The following is an 11,303-nucleotide window of genomic DNA, read 5'->3' as shown; positions in this document are numbered from 1 at the left end:
TTTTAGAAGGTCACCGCAGTGTCCAGAACGTAAATTGGACCCGTAAATTATCCTCACTGTAAAAGTGCAAAGGTCGAATCAATTTATAGCCACGCGAAAAATACACTGTCATCTATCTCTCTATATATACGGCTTCTCTGTGTTTGTGTGTCTGTGTGTGTGTGTCTCTCTCTATGTGGGCAACACCTATGGATTGTTCAGTTCTGTTTGTGATGTGGTCTGGCGGCTTTTGTGTATTTGTATGTACTGGCCTTCCTTTGAGAAGCCAGAACAGTTCAAAAGGGCTTAGAGATAAGCTCTAAATTGCTCAATCCTGAGCAGTGAGAATGGTTATTTCCCTGTGACCAACGGGGGTGTTTTTCCTATCGGAGGAATTTCTTGTTGCCCCTGGAAAACACACACACATACACACTCATACACATAAACACACACAAACCACTTCAGCTGAATGCAAAAAAAGTAATGCAATAAACTGTACATTGTATGCTTTATTCAAACAGACAGCGAAAGGTAATCAATGGCACAGTTTATCCGATTCTTCGTGTACGCTGTCCAATCTTTGCCCCTGTAAAACACACACACACACACACACACACACACACACACACACACACACACACACTCAATTAATAGGCAAATAAAAATGTAATCGATCACGCTCTCACTCATTTAATCTCCGTCATTCACTTTCCGAATCAATCTATCAATCACACATTCGATCTCTCACTCATTCAATCAATCACGTATAGTAAGGTTGGTAATTAATGTATGATCCTTTGAGGTTTTGTTCATGGAAACTTGGGTAGTGTTCTCTCTGGGGAAAGCGAGCTGCCATACAGTACGGCGCTATCCATTTTTACATTTAGTCAAGTTTTGACTAAATGTTTTAACATAGAGGGGGAATCGAGACGAGGGTCGTGGTATATGTGTGTGTGTGTGTATGTGTGTGTGTGTGTGTCTGTCTGTGCGTGTGTGTGTGTGTAGAGCGATTCAGACTAAACTACTGGACCGATCTTTATGAAATTTTACATGAGAGTTCCTGGGAATGATATCCCCGGAATTTTTTTTCATTTTTTCGATAAATGTCTTTGATGACGTCATATCCGGCTTTTTGTAAAAGTTGAGGCGGCACTGTCACACCCTCATTTTTCAATCAAATTGATTGAAATTTTGGCCAAGCAATCTTCGACGAAGGCCGGACTTCGGTATTGCATTTTAGCTTGGTGGCTTAAAAATTAATTGATGACTTTGGTCATTAAAAATCTGAACATTGTAAAAAAACAAAATTTTATAAAACGATCCAAATTTACGTTTATCTTATTCTTCATCATTTTCTAATTCCAAAAACATATAAATATGTTATATTTGGATTAAAAACAAGCTCTGAAAATTAAAAATATAAAAATTATGATTAAAATTAAATTTTCGAAATCAATTTAAAAACACTTTCATCTTATTCCTTGTCGGTTCCTGATTCCAAAAACATATAGATATGATATGTTTGGATTAAAAACACGCTCAGAAAGTTAAAACGAAGAGAGGTACAGAAAAGCGTGCTATCCTTCTCAGCGCAACTACTACCCCGCTCTTCTTGTCAATTTCACTGCCTTTGCCACGAGCGGTGGACTGACGATGCTACGAGTATACGGTCGTGCTGAAAAATTGCAGTGCGTTCAGTTTAATTCTGTCAGTTCGACAGCTTGACTAAATGTTGTATTTTCGCCTTACGCGACTTGTTCATTCCTGTTTTTCTGCATGCGTGTGTTCATGGTTTTTTTTAGCCCTAAGACTTAGCTGTTAATTTGGGATCTTTATTTTACGCCATGCGTGCACACTGGGGGTGATGGAACACCGAGGAGAGTCTACACAAAGTTGACTTTAGGAAATAAATCCCCCGGGATTCGAACCCACGCCAATGGCGACGAGCTCGTTTCAAAGCCACATGGGCCGACTGAGCCATCTCCCGGCCTGTTTCAGTCGACTTACCCACATGGATGGCAAGCACGGGGTCAAAGCACTGTGCACACACGTGGATGCTGGCCCTCCCATCACCGCCCACATACACCGTGCTGCCCGTGCAACGGCCGTTTTCTAGGTCACCGGAAATGACGTCACAGTAAGCGCCCTGGGGCAGGCCGGTCTGAAGGTTGGCGTCGAGGTCAAAGCTCTCGCGGTTGAAGGCGATGAAGGCTTTGTTCCCCCGGGAAAAGGCGATCTGGTAGTCGGCCCCGGACCACCAGTTGTTCAGGGGTTCTGAGCCTGCGATGTTTCTGTTGAAAATACCTTCGTCACGTTCTTGCTTAATGTTACATTCTTCCTCGCAGTGTTTACAAGCGATCATGTTCTCCACCAAAGATCTGCGCAGCCTTTACTTGGGACAAGAGCAACCTTCAACTTAAACGCTTGCCAAAAATCAAGACAGAGACAAATGAAAATAACAAAACCACAGAAACTCAGAAATATTCGAATACAAATGGAAACATAGATTATATACATCTAGGATACTCAGAAATACAACAGTTTAAAAAAAATAGAAACAAACAGCGGCATGTGTTAAGAGAGAGAGACAGAGAGAGAGAGAGAGAGAGAGACGGGCGGGGTGGTTGGGGGGGGGGGGGGGGTACCCGGGGGTGGGGAAGCCAATCACCTGAAAGCAACCATGTTGTAGATCTGTCTCCAGCGATGCTCACAGACCCAACCGCCGCCACACGTCATATCCGGGTTGACGGTTACATGGGCGATCTGGCCATTGTTGTTGGGTGGGCCCTGTTCACTGTTGCTGAAGCTGAAGCTGCTCATCAGCCTGGGAAAGCCGTAGGGGTGGGCCAGCATGAAGGCTGTGGCCATCTGGACAGTAGATAATACTCACTGACACTTATGGACGAACACACACACATAAAGGCAGGCAGACAGGCACAAACTTGAACGCACCCACGCGGCATGCACGCACACATGCATGCACGCACACTCACATGTACGCATGTACGCACGGTTCGTAAGGACACACACACACACACACACACACACACACACAAAGGCTGATGCGCGCGCATGCGTGCGAGCGAATACACACACCGTGGCACACACACGCACGCACGCACGCACGCACGCACTCACCCCTCCCCGCTCCCCCCGCACACATGATTTACCTTGTAATTGCGAGGGTCAGCATACGTCAGAACACCACCGGCACCACCGTGACCTCTCTGGTTGTCATGGTTATCGACGAAGTTGACGACGTCATTTCCGCTCCACATTCCCCAGCCCTCGCCAAAGTTGTACAACCACTTCATGGCGTTCTGACGACGGAATACCTGTATACACACAGCAATGCTAAGAGGAATTCTGGTTGTCGTCGACATTGCATTATAATTTATTATATTACATTTGAAATGAAATAAAATAAAATGTTATCTTTATAAACGAGATCTCCATCAGCCGTAAGGAATACTCTCACGACGCGACGTTTTTTCCTAAACACGACCCATTCATTTTAAGATTTTTTTTCTTTCAAGCAACTCGTACCATATCATCACCAACACCCCTCTCTGAGTCAATCTCTCTCTCTCTCCCTCCCCCTTTCTCTCACGAGCTCACACACATACACACAAACACGAACACCCGCACACACTCACACACACCCGCACACACATACACACACACACGCACGTACTCTCTCTCACACACACACACACACACACACACACACACACATACTAACACTGACTTACACACAGCCCCCCCCTTTCTTTCCCATGCACACAAACACGAACACCCGCACACACACACACCCGCACACACACACACACACATACACACGCGTACACGCGTACACACACACTAACACTGCCATAAACACTGCCCCCCCCCCCCCGACCATACACCAACCGGCCACGACATAACCGTCACCCGCTCCAATCCTTCACACACCCGCTACCCCCCGCCCCCACACACCCAACCCCACATACAATCAAGTTTACCCTGGCAAGTTCCAGACCGAACTTGAAGTTGGTGATCCTCCCTGTAGACAGGTATTCCTCACCCTTGATGGCCTCCCCTCCCTGGTCTATCACCTCCTGGAAGATGAACGGTTGCTTGTTGGACCCGAACACATCGCTGCGTAGGTTCTGCAAGACACAGGTTAATGTTTCACGTCATTTCATTTTTACTTTTAGTCAAGTTTTGACTGAATGTTTTAGTCATGACTCATTGTTTTCACGAGGGCGGTAGGTGAAGTTTGTCTCCCTAGATTTGTGTGTGTGTGTGTGTGTGTGTGTGTGTGTGTGTGTGTGTTGTGTGTGTGTGTGTGTGTGTGTGTGTGTCTGTGTGTCACAGTGTGCGACTGTGTGTGTGTGTGTGTACGTGTGTGTGTGCGTGAGTGTGTGCGTATGTGTGTGTGTGAGTGTGTGTTTGTGTGTAGAAGGTGAGAGCGAATCAGACGTTTCTCAGTGCTCGACTGTCATCGCTTCGTCGTTGGTATGTCTGGATTCTGTGCTTGACTGAATGGCTAATCACGCTTCAACGTTCTTGTTTTCATTCCCTAAAAAAATGGGAAAGAACGAAATAAAAGTTGACTGAACATGTCAAAGGGAGTATTTTTCGATTTGAAATAAAGTACAAAATGGAATACCTCTGTCTGTCCGTCTGTCTTTCTCTCTCTTCCCCCTCTCTGGCTCTCTCGCCGTTGTATCTTTGTATTTTTCTTTCTTTCTCAGTCAGTCTACCTGCCTGTCTGTAGTCTCTCTAACTACCTTCAGTTGCCCGAAGACGGCCTTGAGGTCTCCAGGCCACATGTGTTTGGCAGCGTCCACTCTGAATCCGGCCACCCCCAGGTCAATCAGGTGATTCAGGTAGCCAGCAACCTTGCCCCGCACGTAGTCTTTGCTCATGGCAAGGTCGGCTAGGCCCACCAGTCGGCAGTTTCTCACCTGTTGTTGTAGGAAATTAAGCCTTTTAAAGAGAAAATTCTAGCCAAAACACTGTCTTAAAATTAATGGTTCTAAGAGCTCTACAGTTCGGTTGAGGGTTTGAAGTAATGTCAGAACACACACAAGGCACACCTAAATTCAGTGTTTGAACGTACAATTATTTAAAATGTGTAACGCTATGTCTGGGTTATGTTTGAAGCGAATACAGTGGAACCCCCTATTGAGACACCCCAGTTTAAGACTTCCTCCCTTTAATTTAAGACCTTGTTTTTCTTAAAACATTTTCTGTTCATAACCTCTGTAAATTGACTCCCATTTTAAGACGTACTCCTTTTGAAGACCTGATTGTCCCACTGCACTCTGGCTTTGTTTTTGTTTCTTCGCCCCTGGCAGCAGTCAAAGTTGCACGCATTTGCTATAATTATCAGAGATTTGAGTTCCTAAGTTCCCAAGACTCTTGGCACGAATTTTCATCGCTAGATGCCCTTGTCACAGCCCATTATCGAAAATCCCCGAATATGATGATAAATCGCAACTGAAATCTGACGCACAAAACTTTTTGATAAAGGTTGCGTTCCCCGGCAATTTTTGTTTTTATTTATTGGTAAGCATACTTACGGAACATTTTCAAGATTATCATCATACGCCTATTATATAATTAAACCCCATGTATACTTGGAGGCTAAAGTGTGACCACCGTCACCACCTACCTCCCCCAACTTCAGTTCCTCCCCCCCCCATGTCCCCTGTCCTTTCACCAACCCACCCTACTGTCTATGTACCTATGTGTCTTGTCTAGGTATGTGCGTGTGTATGCGCTAAGACAATCGTATCTTATGCTGGTAAATTCTGTGTATGCTGTATGTTATTATGTTATTATGTTATGTTTCAGGGGCGGATCAGTTGCTTTGTAAGGGGGGGTGCACTTTGAATCGAAAGTGAATGTGATGGGCGCGAAGCGCCCGAATTTGCTAGGGGGGTCCGGGGGCATGCCCCCCCCCCCGGAAAAAAATTTGGCTCAAAGAAGCAAAATGGTGCCATCTGGTGCCATTTGAACTTATAAATGGTCATAGAATCAGCTTTCCAAATTTTTTTTTTTTTTTGCTGTAGGGGGGGTGCACGTGCACCCCCCCTCGTCCGCCCCTGTGTTTATGTGTATATTAAAAAAAAAAAAATTATCATTGCAGGTGTGTCTAAATTACAGCACAACGAATAATTAATCCCTGTACTTTCTATGGTCAAACTAGCCAGAAACCTTCTACAAAATGGCGTTTGTCTTGGAGGTCAAGAAATAGACTTTGGATTGATATTTGCAACTTTTGGTCGATATAATGTAACTGAGTGCTGGAACACTACAATCAACCTTTGGAGGCGAAGTCCAATCAAACAGGATTGAGATTTTAGAGCTAGTTTCTTAGCCCTATAAGAACAATTATGGGTACTCAAAGGCAACCAAGAACATACAGGGAGATAATGATAAAATCGTTTATTTAACGTCACTCTGTAAAAACATTGGCGACATTTGTCTTTGATTAAACACACACACAGGCGCGCACACAAACTTTCCCTTTATGTACAGTGGTTCACCACCCTCCCACCCCCCTGCACACTCTCGCTCATCTACAGAGAGACAGTAGCAGCGGCCAGATCCCATCACAAACAGAACTCTACAATTCACACGTGTCAAGCTGTTGGAGCTATAAGGCCAAAAAAAAAAAAGAAGGCCTGTTTACGGTAACATAGACCAAAAAAATAGGGTCGGTAGGTCGGGATATTTTTTTTTTTTTCCCCAAAAAAAATCATATTTGTACGTTTTTTTGTTTTTTTTCCCCAAATGCCAAAAAAGTCTAGGGTCGCGCGAAAAAAGTAGGGTCGGTCGGGTTACCGTAAACAGACTATTTTTTTGTTGTTGCCTAAATTAAATAGCCCGATAGATCGATCGACATACCTGATTAGGATCATTGTAATCTTGAACACCACCGTCGCTAGTGTGACAGTTGGCGTGGTTGTTAAAATCGTTTGGACCGTAAGGCACACCCGAGTACTGCAGAGTTCCTTCGTTATAGTAGGATCCTCCCGTCCCGTGACCGTTACCTGGCCCAGTCATGTGGTTGACCACTGCGTCCGCGTAGATCCTGAAGGAATTGAATTGAATTGAACTTTATATATCGAGGGTAACAGAATAAGCAATGTATACATGCTTTTTTTTCATCCGGCCCTCGCCCATTGAGGGTAACTCGATTAATAACAAGAAGAAATAGAAGTTAAGTTAATTACAATACAATTTACATAATTAACATGTCAAACAAATAACATTTTATCAAGTACTTATCCCTACCATCCTGATGAAGTCAGCGACTGCCTGACAACAATTTGATAAAGAATTGACCCAAACTGGTTGCTGTTGTCTTTTCTTTTTGTTTGGAACCTTTTATAATCATTGTTATTTTGTTGTTGTATCTGTCTGTGTTTTGTTCCGGGAACTGAATGGTACTGACAAGTGCCACAATCAACAAATCGAATTCTATGCAACGGTATCTGTAATGTGAAGAACCCCCAACGAGTGGAAACTTCTTAGCAGAGGACGCCTCCGCAATTCACGAGGTCTCCTGACATGACTTAATTATGCCCTGATCTAAGAAACAAAGGGACGTAAGGCCTAAAAAAACAAGAAATTCCTTCGAGGTAGGAAAAACACCCCCGTTGGTCAAAGGGAAATAACCATTCTCACTGCACCCATTCTCACTGCCACCAACTGAGAAGGTTATTTCCCTTTGACCATGAATATGTTTCTCTATAAGTCCTTGTAGAATCTTAATCCACCAATAACTCCCTAACCGTGTGTTTGACTGGTCCCAATTTTTGTAAGGACCGTCTCAGGAATGTATAGAACCTGTTCACCAAGTTTGGTGACGATCGGTCCGTTCATTCTTGAGATCTATATGCGAACACAAACACACAAACACACAAACACACAAACACACAAACAAACACATCGACCGAAACCTATACACACCCCTATACCGGGGGTGTAAAAATAGGTGTGGTTACGGTAACCCGACCTACCCTATTTTTAGGGGCCGACCCTATAACTTTTTATTACATTTGTCAAAAAAAATAAATAAAAATAAAACCGAGTGCAGAAAACGCAATGAAAGCGAAAGCGCTCGAGTCGCACACTTATTTCCCTGTCAAGTAGGTTTAATTTGTACACATTAAAAAAAAAGGAAAAAAACAACAAAAGTGATTGCCTACCTTCCTACCCTATTTTGTTTGGCTATGTTACCTTAACCACACCTATTTTTTTTTTGGCCTAAGCGCTCTAAATGCATACGAACGTTAGTGCTCTAAATGCATGAGACATGATTGTGCAAGAAGATTAATTGAGAGTTTTCGGAACCAATCTCCTGGCAACTACGACAATAACAAGCAGTGAAATGAACAAGCGACTTTTTCATTTAAATTATACACTACACCCGTCACGAAAGGACATGTACAATTCCAGCGAGGGACACTTTCGGGTGGTCCCAAGCCGAGTTCCTTACCTCTCTTCGCATTGTATGTTATCAAATTATTAAACAGTATAATAGGGACCACAGTTAAACCTGTGAGATGAAACGCTTTTATTGGTTGATTTATTGTTTGATTGATTGATTGACGGATTGATTGATTGATTGACTGATTGATTGCCGGATTAAGTGAGTGAGTGAGTGAATAAGTGAGTGTGTGATCCATCGAGTATCTGTTTAGTTGTGCATTTTGATTAAACTGAACAGTACATTTTCACTCGTGTCTCTTTTCACATTTAATTGTCATACATGAACAAGAGATAAGGACTCTTGCCTAACAATTACCAATCCAGAAACAGATATCCACGTGAACTGTGGCTATCTTTGGAGCAATTTTACTATGTTAGAATTAGAAACACCGTGTGACATGTCAATGTCAACCAATCACCCTCAAATAATCGATTTGGAAGAACTGGCTTGTACGACTGTGGTCAGGAGATGTGCAATAATGTGCATTAGTGAAACATTATATTATATCTATGCGGGCCTAAGGATGATTTCTTTATACGCCTTTCACACAAGAATTGACTACGCGTGCTTCCGCCATTTAATTCTCCCAGTCGGAAGTGTCTTTTTACCAGAACAATATTATTAAAACAATTACTGGTGACCAAAACATCAAACAGATAACGAATGCTGGACACAACACAACACTCACCTGACGTTGACTTGATTACAACGGCTGACCATGTCCCTGAAAGCGTTCTCATCCCCACTGCGAGTGACCAGCTTGTAGCTGACCGGCTGGTATCTCTCCCACCATGGCCTGCTGCTGACCACAGCGTTCTCACTGGGCGGAGAAATCTGAAAGAAAAAAAGATTTAAGCAGAGATTAATTTGCAATAGTTTAAAAGTACATTCCTACTCGCGTATATCTTTATGTAAGTTCTCGCTCTTAACACAATCAGATGCAGTGATGTCGTTTGCCGTTATTTTGCCAGAGCTGCCAGATTTGGTTCACGATGTGAAAAAGGTGATTCTGTGGATAGTCGAAACTCTCATGGGCACACAGTAAAATCCCTATTTTAAGCCCCCCCCCCCCCAATTCAGGATTCCCCCTTTTTAAGACGTTGCTTTTTTTCAGACTCTGTAAGTTTACCTCCATATTAAGACTCCCTCCTTTGTAAGACTTAGTATGTCAGTTTTGTTCAGGTCTTAAAAAGGGAGGTTCTACTATAATTGCAAATTTAATTATTAGAATCGATCCCATCAACTTCCCCAAGAACAAACTTTTTAACTTAGAAATGTTACCTATCATTTCTCACCTGTATCCCACAGTACCCATAAGGTCCCAGGAATCGTTCACATTCGTCAGCAATGTCGTCCCAGCGCCATTCAAACAGGTGAGTGATGGCCGACCTGCCGGGGGCACAGTTGGGTTCGTGGTACGCTGCTCTCGCTGTGTCATTTCAGACTCTCACGTTTCACAAGGCATGCAGTATATTTATACAGGGGGATGGGAGGGGAAGACAGGGGCACGTGACGTCAGAGAGAAAAGAGAGGACACACACACACACACGCACGCACGCAGGCACGCACGCACACACACACGCACGCACGCACACACGCACGCACGCACGTACGCACACACACACACACACACACACACACACACACACACACAAGCTGAATTGCTTTAATGGTGTAATCAATTTAAATAAATAAATAAATAAATAAATAAAAGAACATGCCATGTGCGTTTTATGTCTTTGTTTGGTTGCTTGATCTTTCTGTCTGTCATTTTTCAAAAAAAGATTATCAACGTTAACTAGTTGTATAAAAGCAAAGTACAGACTAACTATGGAAGAGTAAGTAGGTCAGAATTGATAGAGAAAATCGGAACATTTACAGTCTAACAGATAAACAGAATAGTTTAACTACACCGATTCTAGACTTGGGTGTTCCTGCTTTTTTATAAGCAACTAAAGTCATAACAATGACAGTGTGAGTCATAACCTGTTCATTTTGTGTACGTGTGTACGCTCCAGCACTTCAGCAAACAAATTATAAATATGCCTTTACCTGTGCCAAGGGATAACAGCATCAAACCAGTCAATAACATTTTGATTGACGGAGAACACGTTCGGGACAGTTAGTGAACCCCAAGATTCGCAGGCCTGGACGGTTTGATGTAAGTTGACACAGACAGCCGAATATGTGGGTTAAAAAGAATACTTGCATGTGGGTCAAAGGACTTATTCCTGAACAGAAGTTGTAGTACACTGGTGCAAACAAGTACGGCTCATGTGTTAGAGAGTAGTGTTTGGGTCAGAAAGGTATCGACGTCGTCACGGGATTTTGGCTTAACTCATTTTAGACAGCTTTTCAGCAGAAGGCCAACATTTATTATTTTCATTATGAAATACCGTTTATATTTGTACCTGGTATTACCGTATGGACAGAAAGATAAAAGAATGTTGAATCATGTATTGTCCATCGTATAAACGGTCATACACGTAAAAGTCCACCCGTGCAAAAACACGAGTGTACGTGGGAGTTTCAGCCCACGAACGCAGAAGAAGAAGAAGAAGAAGAAGAAGAAGTCCATCGTATTTTATAGAATATTTTTCATGGAGAATGATTTACTGAATCTAAAGCTCAAAAACATCAAACTTCCAGGACGACGACGATATGTGGATTTAAAGTCATATGACTGCTGGAACATTCATCAAGCGTTAAACAAGGATTTTACCTGCAAACACACACACACACACACACACGCACACACACACACCCACACACACACACACACACACGCACACACACACACCCACACAGTGAAACACACACTTGGCCTCAACAGCCA

At 43.2% G+C, this 11,303-nt stretch overlaps 1 protein-coding gene across 1 annotated transcript; it reads right to left on the bottom strand.

Moving 5' to 3' along the window:
• Window positions 1-473: 473 nt before the first annotated feature.
• On the bottom strand, window positions 474-10,663 carry LOC138966409 (alpha-amylase-like). The gene is made up of 10 exons (XM_070338640.1): window positions 10,520-10,663; window positions 9,763-9,896; window positions 9,156-9,301; window positions 6,877-7,063; window positions 4,752-4,928; window positions 3,981-4,127; window positions 3,150-3,314; window positions 2,648-2,847; window positions 1,987-2,270; window positions 474-565 (listed from the first exon to the last, which is right to left on the bottom strand). Exons 1-10 carry the CDS (start codon window positions 10,557-10,559, stop codon window positions 528-530), a joined length of 1,518 nt encoding a protein of 505 aa, XP_070194741.1. The 5' UTR covers window positions 10,560-10,663; the 3' UTR covers window positions 474-527.
• Between the last annotated feature and the right edge of the window lie 640 nt (window positions 10,664-11,303).

Source organism: Littorina saxatilis, linkage group LG5 (genome assembly GCF_037325665.1).
Source record: "Littorina saxatilis isolate snail1 linkage group LG5, US_GU_Lsax_2.0, whole genome shotgun sequence".
Taxonomy (NCBI): Eukaryota; Metazoa; Mollusca; class Gastropoda; order Littorinimorpha; family Littorinidae; genus Littorina; species Littorina saxatilis.
The sequence above is the reverse complement of the archived record's forward strand: the minus strand, read 5'-3'. Positions and strand labels throughout refer to the sequence as shown.

Bases quoted from the DNA above. Each gene is read 5' to 3' on its own strand.
- LOC138966409 (XM_070338640.1), bottom strand. From the start codon at position 10,559: ATGTTATTGACTGGTTTGATGCTGTTATCCCTTGGCACAG. The intron at 9,302-9,762 runs GTGAGAAATGAT...TTTTTCTTTCAG, and splicing joins ATGGGTACTGTGGGATACAG to ATTTCTCCGCCCAGTGAGAA. The intron at 3,315-3,980 runs GTAAACTTGATT...GTGTGTATACAG, and splicing joins TCGGTCTGGAACTTGCCAGG to GTATTCCGTCGTCAGAACGC.